Here is a 21,137-nt window from a genome sequence, read left to right as displayed (position 1 = left end):
ATACTGGAAAGACTTAAACGGACCACACCGGATTTAGCTCATTAACTAAATCACACACACACACTTAACACTACCTGCTGATTGTTTCCCAAAGCATGTTGCATTTTCTTAATGTCTTTTTTCTACCTTCCAGGCAACTAGTAAAAGAAATAACTGATGTATTGAGCAAGTTTCATGAGCAATTTTCATACTCAAAGGAATGGAAAAACATGGCTGCCTCTAAGGTAGTAAAAACACATTCATTGTGCCCTTGAAAATTGTTCCAAAACCAAAGTATATGTGATTTTTTACTAAAATCTGAAAGAGCTAAAACTCTCGTGTAGTCCTTTAAGTGTACTGTGCTACACAGTACAAGCCCAATAGAAGGGCAAGTAAAATCTTGCAAAGGAATTAAACCTCTGAAAATGATATTCAAGTAAGATCATGCCATTAACTACAAGTTATCCTCGATTAATTCCTCCTCCCATTTGTGCACCTCATGTGCATTATACAATGTTGTGATTATAACATGATATACACATAATGTATTATATCCACTCACAATGTTTTCATAGTGCTAATTATGCCTTATAATGCCTTATGAGGTCCACTTCAAGGAGGTGTGACCCTCATGTCCAGTAAATGTTGCTATAAATACATATCAACAGTAAGGAAGACATTTTTCACAGTTAACATTCATTGGTAAGAGAATAATGTAACTATTGCACTGCAAATTCAAATCAATATTCATGTCAAATCAGGTTCAGGTTTTATCTCTACCATGCACGTCCTCTTTCTTTTCTGATACAGTGCCTTCCATTGAGTCCCTAAATGTTTGTAAATGCCCCAGTTAACCTCCCACATTTGCCACTATTACGAATATAAAGCATCACTGCTTAGTAAAAGTTTTAACCGAAAAAAGGCTTTGTAACATCTTTGCACTGTGCTCCCGTTGTTTTTGTTGGGTTGGTTGATCATTGAGTCTATCTGATCCCAGACCAGCTGTGGAGATAGGAGCTCCAGCCTGAGCCCCGAGACCCGGACCCCTCTTCCTCACCTGCACAAAAGCAGATCAAAGAACACCTGGTTAGAAATTATATAGACAGTATTGACAATATATCCTATAGCACTTCAATAACCTGGAGAGAAAAATATAAACACAAGTTTTGTGTGGGAATAGAACAAGAGGTGTATAAAATCATGATTGGATTTTGGGTCGGTGTGCTCTCAGATGCTGTGTGTGTGTGTGTGTGTGCGCATTGCTGTGTTGTGTATGTGTGATAAAGTATAATGTTCTTATGGCTGTGCTGTAGCTAATTCCACCAGCCGGGCTGTATGGTCAGTAAAGCATTAACTCACAAATACATACATACACACTACAATCAATCTGCAAAGCAGTATGTTTCAGTTTTACCTATTACCTAGTACATACCTTGTGCAATGGCAGCCAGTTTGCTTTTCTCCTCTGGACTGAGCTGCAGCATTGTGTGAATGACGGGCAGAAGCGCCTGCCTCTCGCTGCCAGACTGCAGGAAGATGAACTGCAGCAGGACGTTCTTCAGATACTCCAGGTTGGCCACGCTCTTCTCCCTCTCCTGGTTTCGCTCTAGACGCCGCACTTCACTCTTCAACAACTAGCAGGTAGAACATATCAGCAACTTTAAATAACAAAAACTTAAGCTTTGGCAAAGTCCCTGCATTTAACATTGATAGCTTCCCAAAAATCTGCATACCAACCAACACACTAAATCTCTGACTAGTGTGGACATGATATATTATTTGATCTGTAAGCAATAGACTAATGCCTGGCAAGGTGGAGGCAAAAATGACAAGTAAACTGATCATTTTATAAAGTGGAAACAACGTCAGTTCAAGGTCAAGGACATTTCCTTTGGTTTTTTAAAAACTTTTTATAGCATACAATTCAAAACACAAGAAATAGTCTGACTTCAAATATATCTTCAGACATGTCTGTCAGCACCTGGTTGAATATGGCACAACTTAGTGTCTTAGTACACAGTGTTAACCTATTATTTATTATTAGATTAGAAGATCAGCTATTATTAGTCTTTAAAAAAAAGAGTTTTATTGTGTTTCGAGCACAATCCGACCATTACACGAGCGTCTATTAATTTTGGTCAGCGATACTTTCCGTAACCACGTCACAACATAACAAGTATGGCGGCGCCCTCTGCGCTGTCACTGTGAAGTGTGTTGGGAGGGAATCGTTAAAAGGCGAGTTTTAAAAACGATTTCTGAACGGACACCATCGTAGTTCTCTGGTTAAATAGGCGTGGAAGATTGAAGCCATTTATCATCGTGAAAATGGGCTTACAGCGTTTGCTGTGCGGGGCACTGGACTGTTACTCCAGACAGTTTCGACTCGTTAATATTCAGAAAAACGTCAGACTCTTTCAAAATGCGTCGATGTCTTCGCCGAGCATGTCCAGCATGGTTAACCGGGTTACATGTGTAGCAGGTCTGTGCAGCAGGATATTCGTCCACACAAGCCGCCTCGGCGCCGCTCACAGAGAGCCGGCTGTCCGCCGCAGCCTCTGCACCTCCACCCAGCCCTCCAGAGATGTCACCCTGTTCGAGCACGACAGGACCCGCTTCTTCCGGCTCCTGTCGGTCTTTTGCGGCGGACAGTTTTTCTTCTGGACCTACCTGGCCCACTTCGCTTACACTGGGCTCAGAGACACAGGGGGCGCTACAGAGAAAGGGAAAGCCAAGGCGTCCACCACCACGGGGCTGGCTGGGATGTGGAGTTTTGAGATGAACCTGGGGTCAAACACCTGGAGGTACGGCTTCACGCTGGGGTGCCTGGCAATAGCAGCAGGGATGGTCGGGCTCGGGGTTCTGTTCTGCCGGCGCTCTGTCAGCCAGGTAGTTTTACACCAAGGTGGGAGGATGGTGACAGTTTCCACACAGTCACCTTTGGGACCAGGCAGAGGCCGGAGAATAACAGTCCCTCTGTCCCAGGTAGCCTGTCATGCTCACAGACAGGAGTCCCCCTCCTTCATCCCCCTCAGGGTCAAAGGACACAAGTTCTACTTTCTTCTGGACAAAGAGGGGACTGTGAACAACCCTAGGCTGTTTGATATCACTGTTGGGGCTTACCGTCCAGTTTAAGTTGTTATTACACTTTTGCCAAAACTATGTTGGACACCAAACACCAATCGAACGCTGATCCAGATGTGATTTTAAACAGCTGCCAAACGAATATGTCAGTTTCTGTTTGATTGTCTCTCTTTAATTAAATAAAATCTATGATATCAAATATGGAGTCATTTAGGTTAATTTATGCCTAGTATCAAACATGGCATACCCATGCCGTTGACACTGTCAGAATGAAACACTTCTAGAAAGGGGCTTTAAAATCTATTACATTTAAAAGTATTTCATATTTAAAATCACTTGAAATAAACAATGAGTTATTTGAAATGTAATTATACAAGTATCAAGAAAATTAAACTGACTAATGTCTTCTACGTGTGTGTGTGTGTGTGTGTGTGTGTGTGTGTGTGTGTGTGTGTGTACATACAGTGATCTGCTCCATAAGAACAGCATTGGTGGCCTCAGTTTCGTGCAGGAGGCTGTTCATGTGCTCCATACTGCGGGTAGCTGTGCTCAGCTTTTGACTTAGCTCTTCTTTGGTCGGCTCCACTGTCCACACAAATGGCTCTAGAGACCAAACCAAAGACACAAGTTAAAGGTCATGATATGAGAAAGTCCGGGGCATAGAAGCTGATTTGTCTCAGTTTGGGCCTCAAGTAATCATGTCTTTTATTTATTACATAGCATGATCACATTTCAGTCACTTTCAGAAATGCAGTAGGTTATTTTAGTACTGTACATGGTGCTTCCGTAACCTGAATAACTGTTACAATGTGCACCTCCTCTTTCAAACACACCTTGTTTGGGGTCCGGGGACGTGAGAAGCTGCTCCAGAGAGGGCAGGGGCGTAAGAGCAGGAGCGGGGCTCTCCGTCTCAGTGGTCTCCATGCCTTCACCCTCCTCTCTGGCCATAGACTGGAGGTCGCTGAGGGCCATTAGTCCCAGGCCTGTCTGGTTCTGATCTGTACTTCTGCGCTGGGGGTCTGACAAAAGGGGCTTGCGGCTGGACTGGACCGACACTGAACCTGAAAGAGTGTAAAGGTTGTTATTTATTTTTTTGAACAGATGAACACCAGCATATCAAAAAGCAGACAATGAGGTTCACGGGTTATCTTCCAATTGAAGTCAAGCTTTGAACCTAGTTTTCAGGTTAAAAGGATGTACTTTAAACCATTCTTTAAATTGTGTCAAGCCTGTTGTTCCAAACTCTACTGGTCTTTTGTTATGCACTATATAGTCTTATGCAGTATGTTGGTTAGATTGATAATTATCTGTAGTTTGAATCATTAAATAATTTTTAATGAACCAGTGTTCACTGTAACTAAAAACTGTACAACACAAGGAATTGTATCATTTCACACTGAGTTTAACATCAAATTTAAGTTTAAACTATGACTAACCCAATTCCCCGTTGTTGTAGAAACCCACAATGAATTGATTTCCATTAAATAAACTGTGTATTGTTTTCGTTACCATACTATACAGAATGCCTACTTAATTTAACACCGAGTTGTGAGTCAGTGTCCTACTTCGTTGTGACATGAGGGGGCACCAGACGCACTCTGGTATTAACCAGTTCAGCTGGCATAAACAATGACAACAAGTGTGAAGAGAAGGGCGAGAGGGAAGGGTGAGGCTCTTGAGATGGTGGGTGGACAAAAGAGAAGATTATGATTAATGGATGTGAAACTGAACCAAAAGACCAGACACTAACCCAATCCCCTCACCTTCCCACCTCCAGTCTGGTACCTCCTCTCCCCAAGCAGCTGAGTGGTCAGTGCAAGACGCTGAAGTCCTGCTACATGCGTATATCAGTTTTGTGTGTAAATGCATTAGAGTTTGACCAGATTTTGTAGTCTGATCAGGGCTCAGAATAAGTAACAATTAGGCTTATGGTTTTCTGATGGCTCAAGGCCAGTAGAAAGCCTTAGATGGAACAGTAAACTTGAGAGCTCACAGAGCCAATCAGACATGAGAGGAAACATCAACAAAAACATCTTTAGCCTATTTAAGCTTCTCCTGACTCCTGACACAACACTCCTTGTTATAAATAGCGCTTTAGGATGTGATCTAATCAATCAAATCGGTTACAGGCACAACACTTGGGAGGACAGATTCAATATAAATCAAGTAGCGGTCGTGAAGGAAATCTATGAGGAAAAAATAGTAGAATGAATTTCCTGGACATTATATGAACCACAGATAAACACTGAGCACAGTCTCTGCAGAGCCACAACAACAGTAAGCTGTTGCCTCCACCAGTTTCTAACCTGTAAAAGACTGAATTCATATTTGTAGTTTGTGTTTATGTGCTGTTGTTTAGATTAAACAGTAAATGGGACAAAACATGATAATGAACATAGATCAATTTTACCGTTTGTTACAGTTGATTCATAAAAAATATATGAGGCCAGCGGCCAGCAGCTTTATGACCCACCTGCCCAATAAGGCCAGTAAAACACACTGATGTTGAACCCATCTGCATTTTTTTACTGCCATTAAATCCTAATATATTGGTGAAACAGCTCAAACATGACTTTGAGTAAAGGCTAATATTGGCCCTGTATATATCGGGTTAATCCTGGCGTGCATGTGTGAGTCGCTAATGAGTCTCTCCAGATGCCACAGTGAGCTGTTTGCCACCCTGAGAGGCGGGAACGGAGCTGAGGAGCCTCGCCAACACCTGGCCATAATGAAGTGACAGACAAGAAACACACACACACACACACACTTTCCTTTCCTAGTCATTACTATGTGTATATTTGCTGTTTGACTCCAGAGGGCAGCTGTGTGGGAGGTGATGAACGAGCTTCCAGTGCTGCTCCACTGATAAACACAACCCCCTCCCCCCTTTTCCTCTGTTCACTCCCGTCATTCCTCTCATAGAAAAGCAGAGTAAACAAGATAGAAAACTTCAACACTCTTAACACTTGATGCTTTGATGGATTTCTTTATATGATAGCATTCATGCACCCCTTGAGCTTACTGCTGTCCATTCGAGCATGATTCTTCATGTGCAGAATCTGGTACTTGCCTGATAATTGCCTGATGAATTTAAATGGATCAAGTTTGTGATTTGCCTCCGCGCTTACTGTTCTGGCTCTGCAGGTTGAAGAGTTGCTCCTCGATGCGGGTCAGCTGGCCCTGCAGGGTCTCCACGGTGGCCCGGTGGTCGTCCTGCAGCTTCCTCAGCTGTTCCCTGTAGGTCTGGCGCTGGGCCTCGACCTGGGAAGACAGGTCAGCTTGAGCCTGGGACAGATCTGACCGCAGAGCCACGTTCTCCGACTGCACCGACAGCAGCCTGGAGGTGGAGACAAAGTGAGAGGAAATTAAAGGAATCATTTAGAGACTGCTCATTTAGAAGAGAACCAGTAGGCATATGGCAGAAAAGTGAAAATATTTTTTTCCAGGTCCAACCAGGGCTCCAATCACGAGGAGAAAATAGCTATAATAAATACTAGAGGCAAATAGGGAGTGTGTGAGAACATACAATATATCAACATGGTAGTATGGTAAATTCTAGACAAGACAGGGTCAAGCCAGCTCACCTCTCACGGAGCTCAGCCTCCTTGCTAACGGTTTCCTGGAGGATTTTGTTGTGTCTCTCCAGCAGAGCGTCGTGTTCAGCCTGGAGCTGCTGCAGCTCTGCCGTGCTGCTCTGGAGGCTCTGGAGGCTCTCGGCCAGTCTGGACCTCAGCTGCTCTACCTGAGAGGACAACTGCTCCCTGCCAAACACACCACATATTCATTATATTCTACGAATTAGTGTTCACTTCAATATGGTTCATCGAGTAGCTGCCTTTGTACCTGCTATTAAAGCCCACCCTCTGTACATATCTTACTGAAAGACTTAGCTGTGTTATCAGACCTGATCCCAGTACTGATATTGCAAATGGCATTTGCTTGTTACACTATTACATATGAAATAGTTAGAAAGTAATTCTTGTGTTTGTTTTGGTTTGAAAATGTTTTTTTGTATAGTTATTTATAATATTTATTACCGTGTCTGTACACTACTAGCTGTTAAGTCAACCTGCTGTCTCACAGGTGTTGTCCTCACCTCTCACATTTGCCAGAGTCTCCTTCACCCTGGGCAGTGGATTTGCTCTTCTGCTGTTTGAGCACATTGTGGACTCGCACCTTGTAACTCTCAAACTCGCCAGCCGTTGCCATAAGCTCAGCCTGGAATCAACATAGAGATATACAGTGAATATCACACATTTCTGTTGGAAATTATTGAAGAACACTTTCAATTTTCATTTTTTCACCAATTATGTTTCAAATAGTGCGTCATATAATTCTCACCCCACTGAATCACATCCCCTATTTTCTCTAATTGTTCACTTTCAGTCCACTGCTGCCCTCTCTCTGGACAAACACCATTAGGTAACTGTCTCGGACAAATAAAAATGAATTATACGTTTTAACATCACTGTCTCTCTAATGCTTGTGTTTCAAAGAATTCATATATTATTAAATCTGCTTGTGTCAGGTCTCTAATAAGACTGAAAACCCAGCTGAGCTTCTTTACTCTTTTACAGACACATTTCTCATCTTTCCCACCACATTTCCCCACATAGCGATCTCCATGCACTAACCCCTTGTTAGTTACAGGTGGTTTAGGCCGTCTAGCAGGGCTGCACTCTTCCATTCGCTTGCTGATCATCTATATAAATATCTGACACAGTAATGCTGAGTAGCTTTGAACATTGGAGACCTAAGCAAGATGAAAAACTGCAAAGGCAGGATAAAGTAAGTGCAGATTGAAGAATACAAAAAGTAAAAAAAAAAAAAGGGGGGTGCCAGAGGAAAACAAGAATGGGTAACAGACAACAAATTACACAAATCCTGTATACATTTTCATTGATATAAATGGAGTGGACAAAAATATTATAAACACCTCTCAGTGAAACACAATACTGTCCAACAGCACCGCAAACAACGGCATCCAAAGTGACCATAAAGTGGCAGTGGAAATAGACATTGGTTGAAATATCACAACGCCAGCTGACTAAGCATTTCTTTTATTACAAATCTTGGGTGTTAGCGAGTAGTGAAGAGGATAGTTCAACCAACCATAGTTCTAAAAACTATGGTGTAAGTTAATTACAACTATTTACATGAAAAACATACAGTAGTTTGTGGGAAGTGACTTTCCATGAATGTTTTTTTTTTATTGTTACAGAAATATGCAGCTCCTACTATTTAATAAAGACAAACAATATGAGCAGTGTGACCCCAAACTTCTCAAAAAGGAGAATTTGCACATTTTCTTCCTTTTATATATCACTGTAAGTTAAATGCTTTTGGATTTTGACACTGTAAAGATTAAATGATTAATATTGAAACTTGTCACAAGTTGGTGCCCTATATAACACCACTCTCTCTTAGTACTGAGTATGAGCTGGTGCAACCTTCAATGACATTCGTCAAAGTTGGAAGTGTCTCCTACAGCTGCAGCACCTCAAACCCTACTGCTGATGTGCACTTTACTCGTTCTGGTGGAGCTGTTCAGGGGTCAATATGTACAGTGCATCCGGAAAGTATTCACAGCGCTTCACTTTTTCCACATTTTGTTATGTTGCAGCCTTATACCAAAATGGATTAAATTCATTTTTTTCCTCAAAATTCTACACACAACACCCCATAATGACAACGTGAAAAAAGTTTATTTGAGATTTTTGCAAATTTATTAAAAATAAAAAACCTGAGAAATCACATGTACATAAGTATTCACAGCCTTTGCTCAATACTTTGTTGATGCACCTTTGGCAGCAATTACAGCCTCAAGTCTTTTTGAATATGATGCCACAAGCTTGGCACACCTATCTTTGGGCAGTTTCACCCATTCCTCTTTGCAGCACCTCTCAAGCTCCATCAGGTTGGATGGGAAGCGTCGGTGCACAGCCATTTTCAGATCTCTCCAGAGATGTTCAATCGGATTCAAGTCTGGGCTCTGGCTGGGCCACTCAAGGACATTCACAGAGTTGTCCTGAAGCCACTCCTTTGATATCTTGGCTGTGTGCTTAGGGTCGTTGTCCTGCTGAAAGATAAACCGTCGCCCCAGTCTGAGGTCAAGAGCGCTCTGGAGCAGGTTTTCATCCAGGATGTCTCTGTACTTTGCTGCATTCATCTTTCCCTCTATCCTGACTAGTCTCCCAGTTCCTGCCGCTGAAAAACATCCCCACAGCATGATGCTGCCACCACCATGCTTCACTGTAGGGATGGTATTGGCCTGGTGATGAGCGGTGCCTGGTTTCCTCCAAACGTGACGCCTGGCATTCACACCAAAGAGTTCAATCTTTGTCTCATCAGACCAGAGAATTTTGTTTCTCATGGTCTGAGAGTCCTTCAGGTGCCTTTTGGCAAACTCCAGGCGGGCTGCTATGTGCCTTTTACTAAGGAGTGGCTTCCGTCTGGCCACTCTACCATACAGGCCTGATTGGTGGATTGCTGCAGAGATGGTTGTCCTTCTGGAATGTTCTCCTCTCTCCACAGAGGAACTCTGGAGCTCTGACAGAGTGACCATCGGGTTCTTGGTCACCTCCCTGACTAAGGCCCTTCTCCCCCGATTACTCAGTTTAGATGGCCGGCCAGCTCTAGGAAGAGTCCTGGTGGTTCCGAACTTCTTCCACTTACGGATGATGGAGGCCACTGTGCTCATTGGGACCTTCAAAGCAGCAGAAATTTTTCTGTAACCTTCCCCAGATTTGTGCCTCGAGACAATCCTGTCTCGGAGGTCTACAGACAATTCCTTTGACTTCATGCTTGGTTTGTGCTCTGACATGCACTGTCAACTGTGGGACCTTATATAGACAGGTGTGTGCCTTTCCAAATCATGTCCAATCAACTGAATTTACCACAGGTGGACTCCAATTAAGCTGCAGAAACATCTCAAGGATGATCAGTGGAAACAGGATGCACCTGAGCTCAATTTTGAGCTTCATGGCAAAGGCTGTGAATACTTATGTACATGTGATTTCTTAGTTTTTTATTTTTAATAAATTTGCAAAAATTTCAAAAAAACTTTTTTCACATTGTCATTATGGGGTGTTGTGTGTAGAATTTTGAGGAAAAAAAATTATTTAATCCATTTTGGAATAAGGGTGTAACATAACAAAATGTGGAAAAAGTGAAGCGCCGTGAATACTTTCCGGATGCACTGTAAATACTGTACCTACAGGTATGTGTATGGAAAAAGGTCAGTTGAATCTGAACAAAAGGTTAAAATAAAAAATGAAAAATTTAAGGTGTCTGTGTACCTTAGCAGTGTCTCTCTCCTGCTGCAGGCTGCTGATGTGTTGCTGCAGGGAGCTGCTGGTTCTTTGTTGCAGTTCCAACGCAGACCTCAGCTGCTCCTGCAGACGATGGCGCTCGGCCGTCAGCTCGCACACCTCGATCTCAACGCACAAACACACACACAAACACCAATATGTGACTCATGTAGGACTGAAATGTTGATTTGTAAAACTACATGTTTTATGAAAAGGGATCGTTGAGAGAAGTTTTGCTGGCAAGTGCTGGCTGTGTTACCTTGGAGCTTTCTAGCTGCTGTTGGTTAGCCTCCAGCTCTCCTTTCAGAGAGGCCTGCAGCATCATGAGGGAGCTCTCCTGCACACATGCACGCACACACACACACACACACAGTGAAAATTTAAAAGCATACACCCATATACACAAACATGGCAACACACACAAATGATTAACTATTCCCAACCAACATCTTCAAGGCCTCCACCACAATCATGCTCACACATGGTTGCATAACACTATTTACATTCATCAGGCAGCAATGCTGCGGGACACACACACACACACACACACACACACACACACACACACACACACACACACACACACACACAGAAACAGACCTGTTTCTTGGCATCAGCCAAGTCCTTTTTGGTCTTCACCAGCAGCTGTTTCATCTTGGAGGTCTTCTCCTCCCCCTGGTCCAACTGGGACTTCAAAGCCACTGGAGAAGGCAAGTACACACACACACACAGACAGACACAGACAGACACATACGCAATGATTTAGATGAAATACATAGTGTAGTTTTTATTTAAGGACATTTTATTTAAGGTCATTACACAGCTTGACATTGTAGAACAACAGGAAACATAGAGAGAGACAAAAGAATGACCTGTAGTTACACGGTAGACAGTAAATCATTAGGGCTCTGCAGGAATAATAACGGTTTACCATCAGTGAATGTGGACTGGAGTTCCTAAAACTGTGCTAACTAAACATTAGACCAGCAGTATATATTACTTCGTCAATATAAAAGGACCTAGAGTACATTGTACGTTCTTTTATTAAAAATTCTGTTCAGGTCAGTGTCGGCCATCTCTGGTATGTTTTTATTATCATGCAGTTTCTACATAATTATACATTCATCCATCTGTTGGCTATATCCGCTTATTCTTGAGGATTCCAGCTGACATTGCGGAAAGTGTTATGTGAGTGTGAATGTGAATGTCTTGTACATACCGATTTCCTGTTTGAGTGTGTCCTCCTTCTGGGTCAGTGTGTTTATCTGGGCCTTTAGCTCCTGAGCACATTCATCACTTTCTACGAGTTTGGCATTGAGTTCTTTCACCAGGCGTTCATAGTCGGCCATCTCCATGTCCAGCAGAGAGCTCTGCTGTGCCTCCTAGAGGCAGAGCCAACAACATAGTACATCATTACAGGGAACAAAGCTAAAACCTCATCTCCCCATCAGTCAGGGTGTGATTTAGAATTGAAGCTTATTTTCAACATGTGACTTTATCTTGTCAACATTTAATTTATCATTAACGCTGCAAACAACATGTTGTTAGAGCCAAATCAATTTTAAAATTAGCCGTTGTCCTACTTAACAAAGAAAAGACCATGTTTGTTGGGCTGTACTAACAATGTGGACATATGACAAAGTCAGACTTCCCAGGAGCTCCAATGTACACTGCTGTACTATGTAGGTCCCCACTAATGGAAAAGAAACGTCAGCTCCTGTGCTGTGGGCTACAATTGCTCTCTTTCTCTCTGAGAGGTGCTGCTGTAGCTGCAGGCCGCCATCACCAGTCCAGTCGCTTGGCTGGACAGGCCCTCAGAGACACTAGTGTCTGAGAAGCTGTGTGTGTGTGTACCTTGCGTAGCTGCTCCAGCTCCTGGGCAGTCTGCTGAGACTGCTGCTGCTGCTTGTGGAGCTGGGCTGTCAGCTCTTCTACCTCCTTCATCGCAGTTGACAAGTCCTGGAGAAGCAGGCAAACACACATACACAAGCACACAAAGGGGTTTTCAGCATGTATATACTGTACATTTCATATTATCATACCAACCTTCAAATACTACAGTTTAAGTCTGAAGAGTGGTTTTGTCAGATGTGAGAATATTATAAATAAAGTATCTGTAAAATACTTTGTCTGGTTTGTCTAAAGTTTCACCCACTGCATGTGGTTCTCTTATATGATCAGCTAAAATACAAAATAGGGAGCAGAGGCTGGCATGGTTAGTACACAACAGTAATACAGAGTATCGACCTCTCCTCATTCTACCTTGATCTTCTGTTCTTTCATAGCTCTCTCAGCCAGCAGGTCTCTGTCCAGGCTGGCTGTCTGTCTTTGCAGCTCCTGGTTTTGGGCTTCCAGCTGCCTCACGGTGATCCTCGTGGTCTCCATACTGGCCAGCAGGTCCTCCTTCTCGCTGCTTAGTGTCTCCTTCTGTAAAAGCATAAACAATTAATGTCACTATCCCTGTCAGGTGATAAACTCACAGCTCCAAGATGGAAACTTCTCAGGAACGGGGCGTTTACCAGTAGATAGAATGTGATTTAATGGTACTTTGTGAAATGAGGCACAGTTCTGACTCTCATATCCTTCAGTAATCAAGTGAAGAATCCTCTGCATCTCCTCTGGTTTAGTTGAAGGGTCCTATGGGCACCTAAAAACTCTTTTAGTTAATTACATCGACCCTGCACGTTTGAGGCAAGTTGGTTAATGATGAACTACAATGCTATTTGTATTTAGCTGGGATTTATTTAACAAAACCAGTCACTTTTGGTGATTTTATTGTATTAAGTTTAGCTAGGCATTACTGATTACTTTATGAGCTGAGAATATTCTATGGCAAGAAGTGGGATTTCACACTGAGAGAATACTGTTTTACTCATTTCAGATTCAAGGTTTTCACCTGGAAATGCACATGTGGGCAAATGCGCCACACCTGCACGAACACACGAGACACATTTGAAAGTCATTCATGCAAAACTGACAGCGGCAGGCTCTGAGGGCTTCCTCTGCAAGGAACACTGAACCAGCAGCAGCACATACCTCCCATCATCTGTCAGCCAAACACTGAAACTATGATTGGTAAACAGAGATGTCCAGACGTACTCTGAGATCTCAGACGAGCGTTCAGTCTCCCCCCCCCCCCCGAGACCCATGAGCGCACACAAGAATAAACCTGTGCCTCAGAAAATGGTGTTGCACTAGCACGGAGCAGATGGAAGCTATACTCCGCTCCATTTACCTGCCTGTTGTTCTCTCATTGGAAAGAAACAGTTATGAGCTTGGGGAGAGGAGTATATATATATAAACAAAATGTATCCCTAGCTCACCCAGTCACATCTGATGGGCTATTTGTGGGTGCCGGGCTGTCAAGCATAGCTGGGTAAAGCGTCGCTGGCGAAAAACGACTCACTGTAAATCAGATGGAAACTGAGTTATGCGAGAAGTATTAGAGAGATGTATTGCTGGACAAAGTGGCACTGCTTAGATTTACCGGAGGGTGAGAGCAGTTTGTGTGTTTGTTAGTGGTAATGTGTGTGTGTGTGTGTGTGTGTGTGTGTGTGTGTGAGTGTGTGTGTGTGTGTGAGTGTGTGTGTGTGTGTGTGTGTGTGTGTGTGTGTGTGTGTGTGATTGAGTGTGTCTCTGTGTTACCTGTGCGACAGCACTGCTGAGTCGTTTGGTCAGCTCAGCAATCTGTCTCTCTGCCTCCTCCACCTTCTCTCTCTCCTTATCCAGTTGCTCTGTCTGCCTGTCGTAATCTATCTGCAGGTTCTACACACACACACAAACACACACACATATATTCATTCACACAGCTCAGTGAATGTAGACACTATGCATCTCAGATAACAGCTGCATTTACAGTTGAGTATGGGACCAAACTCTCATTAGACACAACAGAGTGGCTTCTCCTCTAATGGAGACACAGTCGTAAAGCACAGTGCAGTCTGGGGGCTGCTTATGGAGACCTCCGGGAGTGACACCAGCGAGCACGCTTCCACTTGCCAATTAGCAACATATCAGGAATGCATACAATTAATCAAATGTTTAATGATCAAAACTGTCGGTTTCATTCTGGGTGAGCTTATGTTGCGCTCCTCTTTTGACGAAAATCTAACAAATTTAAATTGTCCATCAGGCGGAGTGACATGTGATACATCTCGACACCAACATTTCTGCCATCTGCAACAAGTGCTGTCTATATTCTTACATGTCAAACACTAAGTAATATTGATTACATTAAATATTTATTGGCGTTCTATTATGGAACCTAACACTAAGATGATCAGTTAGTTTTTAGTTCATTATTTGCTACATCAATTGAAATAATGAGTTAAATATACATCCCTACTGCATATTGTGTTAAATAAAAAGGCTTTTAACTGCTGCTGATACACAGCTTATGACACAATATTGCAGTGATAAGAAGTAATCATCACTGTTTAATTATTCATTTCAAGTGATTTCCTTTTTTCTTTCTTGCACTTTACGTATGTTTTGACTAAAGTATAGTAATTTGTTGCTGCCACAGTAGAGAAAACAGCAACACAACATCTTAATGTCCTAATTTGTGTTTAAACATCATATATTATATCATATATTTTCTTTACACAAAGGTCAGTATGATTAAATAATATAACTCACACTGTATGGATGGAAGTGCATGGGTGTAAAACTGATCAGAGTTTACTCATCCGGTACAGTTTTTGAAAATAACGCATCCCGCTGTAAAACAACTGCTTGACATTAAATATCTTGATGAATTACATGTATTTGTGACCAGTGAGCTGTCATTTCATAGCCAGTTGGATAAACTAAAATAATGCATGGCTTAAAAAGGATATTCTGGTCGTTCTTCTGTCCCACACAGTCTCCTACCTTGTAGCCTTCAGCACCATGGATGATATCTTTCATAGAGCTGCTCACTTTCTCCCTCTCTGCTTTCAGTGACTCGACTTCCTCCTTGAGGGTTGTAACCTGGATAAACAAAAAATCAAATGAATGGTAGATTAAGCTGTGTACAATCACCAATCTGAGCACTGAGGAGAGAAAGGTATCCATAATCCATATCTATCTGGTGTCCTGAACATGAAGCACAGCTTTCTGATACTATACACTTGCGTCAATTTCTACCACTTACAACTGAGTTTTATAGTTTCCCTGTTTTCTGCTGATTGTTTAACCTGTAACTTGTTCATTCCTGTGTATTTACTTTGTCATGTTCATGTTGTTAAATAAAGGATAGCAAACTAACATTCACAGTTTAGAAGTGTCATGCTTCACTCTACCTCTTTCTTACTGATGTCCAGCTCCTTCTTTGCTTTGATGGCCACTGCCTTGATTTTGTTCATCTTCTCGTCCTTTTCTTTGTGTTCTTTCTCCAGGAGAGCTGATGGGGGCAGAAGTCTGAGTAACATTCTCAATATATTTTTGTTTATTTTACTCATTAACATGGACAAATGTCACCTCCATACCTATTTTCTTTGTGATCTCACTGGTGGCATTTTCCTCAGAAGAAGCAGACTGGGCAGCAGACTCCTGAGAGAATGACAGAGGAAAGAGCAGAAAGCAGAAGAAACAAAAAAACACCCCAATTACACGTCAATCACCAATGTTTTTTCAAAGGAAGCATTGTTTTTTGGTTTGAAGCTGCCAACATCTAATGTTTTTGCTAAACTTCTTCATCATTTCCACAAGATAAACATTCTCCAAACAGAATTGCATTGCAGTTAGAGTGGATAAGCCCAACAACTGCAATATTTCTAGAGCGTTTCATTCATCTATCTATAGATTATTTTGTCAATAAATCAAGACAGCAGTTTAGTCTAGAAAATTTCAAAAATAATACCAAATGTCTGCTAGAAGAAAAACTTCATCTTTATCAAGCTGTACCCTTATTGTACTTGCTAAATGACTGAAAGCCACTTGGTGCAAGTTTACAACATTTCTGATTTAGGCAATTCCAAATGGTGGTGTCAGAAAAGGCACAGTTACAGATAGCAATGATCAATTGTTGTCTCTGATTCGGCAGTTAAAACAAAATACAGCCAATCACAATGAAGTGACTATGATCAGTAGACAACCTTAACTGTTAAATGAATTTCCTGAGGACTAACAAGAACATGACACAGCAGGAGATGCACTCACCTGGAGAGCAGCCATCTCGCTCCTCAGCTGAGATATGAGCGAGTCTTTCTCTGTCAGCAATTCTTTGAGCTCTCCTCTCTCCATTTCCCCTTTCTCCATCTCTTCTTTCTCTTGAGTCATGAGAGAAACGTGAGCCAGCAGTTTCTTGTTCTCCTCACTAACCCTCTCATTGACTGACTTCATATCCCCCAGGTCTTTCTGCAGGCCTTCGGTATCCTTCACCACCTCCTCCAGGTTGTCTCGTAACATGCTCCTCTCCTGTTCCAGGTCTGTGATACGAGCCTGGAGCTCCCTTTGCACCTCCTCTAGTGTTGTGACCCCTTGAGCCTCCTCAAGACTACTCCTCAACAGGATCCTCTCCTTTTCCAGCTCATCTACGCGTGCTCGGAGCTCCTCAACTTCTTTGGAGTTTCTGAGCACTTCAGACTGATTTTCCTCCAGAGCTCTGATGGTACCCCCGGCCTGCTCTGCCTCCCCTGCCAATGAATTCAACTTTGCCTCTAGATGACTCTTTTCAGACATCTCCTGCGCTAACTGAGCCTCCAGGGCTGCCAGCTTGGAGCCCAAAAGCTCTCTTGTTTCCTGGGCGTTGGAAGATGCCTCTTCCAATTTCTGATGGAGGTCAGTCCGTTCTGTGGAGAGGTCTTTGATAGTCAGCTCTAAAGCAGAAACTTCCTCCTGCCTTCTTTCCACCTCCTCTTTCAGGCTCTCCTCGACCTTTCCCTTCTCCTCTTTTAGACGTTGCACTTCATCCTCCTTCTCTTTTCTCAAGCTTTCCAACTCCTTCTCTTTCTCCTCTCTTTGCAAAAGTGCCTCTTTCTCCTTCTCCTCCAGCAGCCTCTCGATTTCTTTTGCCCTCTCGTTGTTTGTGGTTTGCGTTTTGTCTCGCTCTTCAGTCAGCGTGTTGACAATCTCTTTCAGGTCTTGAGTCAAGCTTTCCTTCATCTGCAGTTGGGAGAGGATCTCCTCGTTCTGCCGGGTCAGTTCCTGCACAGATTGCTTCAGCTCACAGGCCAAAGTAGTTTGTTCCTCTACAGAGGACTGGAGTTTCTGGTCCTCACCTTCAAGCTTCAGCCTCAGGTCTTCTACGTTCTTCATCACAGTGTTTTTCTCCTCTGTAACCTCCCTCGCCCTCTCCAACAGTTCATCCCTCTCCTGGTTAAGTTCTTCGATCTTGTCTTGGAGTTCTTGTACAGTATTGGCCCCCTGCTCCTTCATGGCTTTGTATTGAAGAACAAAATCTTTTGTCTTCTCACCCAGTTCTGTCTCCACACCTTGCAGTATGTCTCTCATGTGTTGACACTCAGCCAGGGCAGAGTCTCTCTCACTGGTCAAGGCCTCACACTTGGCCTTCAGCTCCTCTGGATTCAAGCTCTTTTGGTCCCCAGGACTGATTGCTGACTCTTTGGATTCACATGGGTCCTCTTTATCTTTGTGTGCTTTACTCTGTTGCTGGAACTCTCCTTGGACTTCTTGCTGGTCAGGGTCCAGGGTTATGGCTGGGTCATTGGGGGCACTTTCCCGGCTCATCTGCAATTCATTGATTTTAAACTCCAGCTCTTCTTTCTCCATCTGGAACTCCTCCTTGGCCCTCTCCAGCTCCGCCTCAATCTCACCCTTCACATTACTGAGCAGGGTGAGCTCATCCTGTAACATGGTGTTCTGGGCTTGAAGTTCTTCCATGGCTGCTCTCAGTCTTCCAGCCTCTGTCTCCTCTCCATCACTGTGGCCGGAGTCTCCCTGACTGCAGGCGGACAGCTCCAGCATTTTGGCGATCCCTGAACCACGGGCGGGTTCCTCGTCTTCCTCTTGCACGTCCTGCAGGTAGCTGTCTGGAAAAGTATGGGTGATGTTAGCTATTAAAGTCATTTTAATTTCCATTTAATCAATGATGTAAACACATAGATATAACATATATGACAATATAATTATAATATTAACACTCATTTGTCAATTAATGAATGAACTAGGTTATTTATGCCGTAACCTTGAGCATGACCACATATAATTAATAAAATCACAGTATTTCTGTAAAATGTGGTGACCAAATGGTGGTGTGATGAAAAAATATTCAATTGATGACTTGGTGATACAAATAACCCCTAGTTGCTGGCCAAATTCGGCTTGGGCCACAAAATGGCTTGGCCCAGCTCTGCTCCCTGCCATTGAAATAGGTTAGTCTCATGTTTTACAAGAATACACAGTATTATTGCTTGAACAGGTGAGATCACCTGCAGTAAACAGTGAGTAGCCTTCACTGTAACAGATATAGCTCCTGTTCTGACCGCTGCCTTTAAATGAAGCGCTGTCATACCTTTGAGAGCGAGCTGCTCGGTCAGCTCCTCATGGAGCAACAGGAGACGCTCCCTCTCCATTTCACAGTCCTCCTCCAGAGCCCTCATTTCCTCCTCGTGCTGCAGACTCTTCTGAGCCAGCTCCTCCTTCAGGTTCTCCACCTCCTGCTGGGCCTCGGTCAACTTCCTTTGGTGGCTCTCCTGCACCTCAGTAATCTCCTGCGATTTTTGCTCTTGGATTGCTTCCAGTTCAGCTCGCAGGGTTTCCAGCTGAGCTTCTAAGCGCCGGCTGACTTCTTCAGCGCTCTCTTTTGCACTGGCATGTTTAGCCAGGTGCTCCCTCTCTCTTTCGCTCTCCCTCTCCCTTTCTTCTCGCTCTTTCAGTAATTTCTGGAAATAAGACACTTCTTTTTGGTGTTTGTTGTTGGATCCCTCAATGCTGCTCTCAAGGGTCTTGATCTTCCTTTGGTGATCTTCTATTACATGGTCAAGCTCTCCTTGCAGAACCGCTAGATCATCCTGCACAAAATAACAGTTATGTAGGTGTGTCATTACAATCGGGTGTCATTATAAACATACATGCATCAATGAAGGGAACTTACAATTTACAGAAATACACCGAAATGTCTGAAGTGTTCAGAGAAACCCTGTTGGACTCAATAAAACCGGCTAACTCACTAGTGTTACACATCATATTATGTATTTGTGTTGCGTTTCACCTTGGCTTGCTGCTTAGTCCTCTCTAGATCTTTACGAGATAGGGTAAGACTTTGCTGAGTTTCTGCCTTCTCCAGTAGCAAGGCATCCATCCTCTCCGTCAGCTCCTATTACACACACACCCACATGATTCACATGATGCAGTATGAAAAAAGTGCAGCATGTTAACAGAAGAATATTTATATCAGACAAGGTTGCAAACAAACCTGTATCAGAGCGGCGTCATCTGAACAGCTGTTGTTGTTTTTGGATTGCTGTTTGAGGGATTCAACTTCTTTTTCCAAATCTGAAAAGGGAAATAATGTCACATGCTTGTACACTTTTGGCCCACAGAGCCAAACACAAGAGTCAAACACAAACACAAGCTTTTATAGCATTTACAGCTACCTGCACATCTGCCCTTCATCTTCTGCATGGCAGCCATCTGCTTCTTGGCAAACTTGATAAGGTCATCTTTGGGCAGTGTGTCCAGCTGAGAATAAATGATAAAGAAAAGAAAGGAACATGAATCTATAACGATACATAACTAAAAGTGAATCATATATATTCATATTTGGACATATTACAGATTGCGATTGCCTCTTTGAGCAATAATGTGCTTGTAGATGTGCAGTACCTTTGACTTGGCTGCACCTGCTGGTGATGGAGCAGCAGACTCTGATCCAATACCACCAGGGTCCTGTTTCAGTGAAAGGAAAAATAAGTAATAAATAATAAATAAATAAATAATTTAAAAGCTCTGTTAGGTATGCAATATTTATCTGTTGTTTTGTTTTTGACTGCTTGACTTCAGATGTGCCCGCAGCACAGTATTTCCTATAAAAAATCTGAAATTTAAAGTTTCTCTGCAGGTCGGCAAAAGTACCTTGTTGATAGAACATGTTTTAAAACGTTTTATGTTTTGTTAGGAGTCACTTTTCAGTTCGGCATTCAAAAACCAACTGTGAGTACTTTAAAAAGGGTTCGTCTTTCCCAGTGTCAGGAGGCGAGCAGTGTCAACTACTTCGGAAAGCTGACTTGGTGAAATAGCCTAACCTGCTGCGGGCTGCCAGTGTTACCAGCCCTGTTTCAAAGTCCCCTAACATTTAAACCTGGGTTTAGCGCCGCTCTTACACACGGAAGACCATTATATTATCAGCTAACATGAAGATGCTTTACACGCATTACTAAGTTGAGACAGACTGGCTAAAGCTAATTCATCGACACTGGACATTTACCTCCATCTCAGTCGAAGTTCAGCTACCTCTAAGTCGTCTGACAAGCACGGAGAGATAACCGGTAAGTCGACCGGACAGAGTCAAAGCGATATCTGAAATAATTTCAGATTTAACACCAAAACACCCCCTCTGTTTTGGTTTTGAGTTAACAGGCTGAAGCAACGACTTGCTTCCGCAAACGTCAACCAAGTGACGTCAGTATAATCCACGTCACTCATTAAACCGGATACTTGAGGCGACCGTGGATGATGCAAAATCAACATGCATTCTTCGGCGCGTTTTCTTTGCCGGTCTGTTGCAGATTGGACCCTTGTGAATTGTGCAATATTCACCTGACAGATAGAAATATATCATCTGTTTTTAAACGTGAAAATGGAAATTACTGATAATATAATTTA

The 21,137-nt window shown here is 42.9% G+C and overlaps 2 protein-coding genes across 2 annotated transcripts; one reads left to right on the top strand and one right to left on the bottom strand.

The window, feature by feature from the left end:
- Positions 1–906: 906 nt before the first annotated feature.
- Positions 907–20,822, bottom strand: LOC139292354 (GRIP and coiled-coil domain-containing protein 2). Its single transcript, XM_070914676.1, has 24 exons — positions 20,740–20,822; positions 20,139–20,201; positions 19,910–19,994; positions 19,729–19,808; positions 19,525–19,629; positions 18,826–19,324; positions 16,512–18,343; positions 15,839–15,902; positions 15,653–15,753; positions 15,243–15,341; positions 14,016–14,135; positions 12,633–12,797; positions 12,225–12,329; positions 11,590–11,752; positions 10,971–11,071; positions 10,630–10,707; positions 10,359–10,496; positions 7,157–7,278; positions 6,645–6,821; positions 6,189–6,397; positions 3,894–4,121; positions 3,524–3,663; positions 1,412–1,613; positions 907–1,036 (listed from the first exon to the last, which is right to left on the bottom strand). Exons 1-24 carry the CDS (start codon positions 20,743–20,745, stop codon positions 963–965), a joined length of 4,956 nt encoding a protein of 1,651 aa, XP_070770777.1. The 5' UTR covers positions 20,746–20,822; the 3' UTR covers positions 907–962.
- tmem223 (transmembrane protein 223) lies at positions 2,305–3,342 on the top strand. Its single transcript, XM_070915296.1, has one exon. It carries the CDS (start codon positions 2,305–2,307, stop codon positions 3,109–3,111), a length of 807 nt encoding a protein of 268 aa, XP_070771397.1. The 3' UTR covers positions 3,112–3,342.
- Positions 20,823–21,137: the final 315 nt, after the last annotated feature.

Source organism: Enoplosus armatus, chromosome 11, assembly GCF_043641665.1.
Source record: "Enoplosus armatus isolate fEnoArm2 chromosome 11, fEnoArm2.hap1, whole genome shotgun sequence".
Taxonomy (NCBI): Eukaryota; Metazoa; Chordata; class Actinopteri; order Centrarchiformes; family Enoplosidae; genus Enoplosus; species Enoplosus armatus.
Note: the sequence above shows the minus strand (reverse complement) of the source record. Positions and strands in the feature narration are given on the sequence as shown.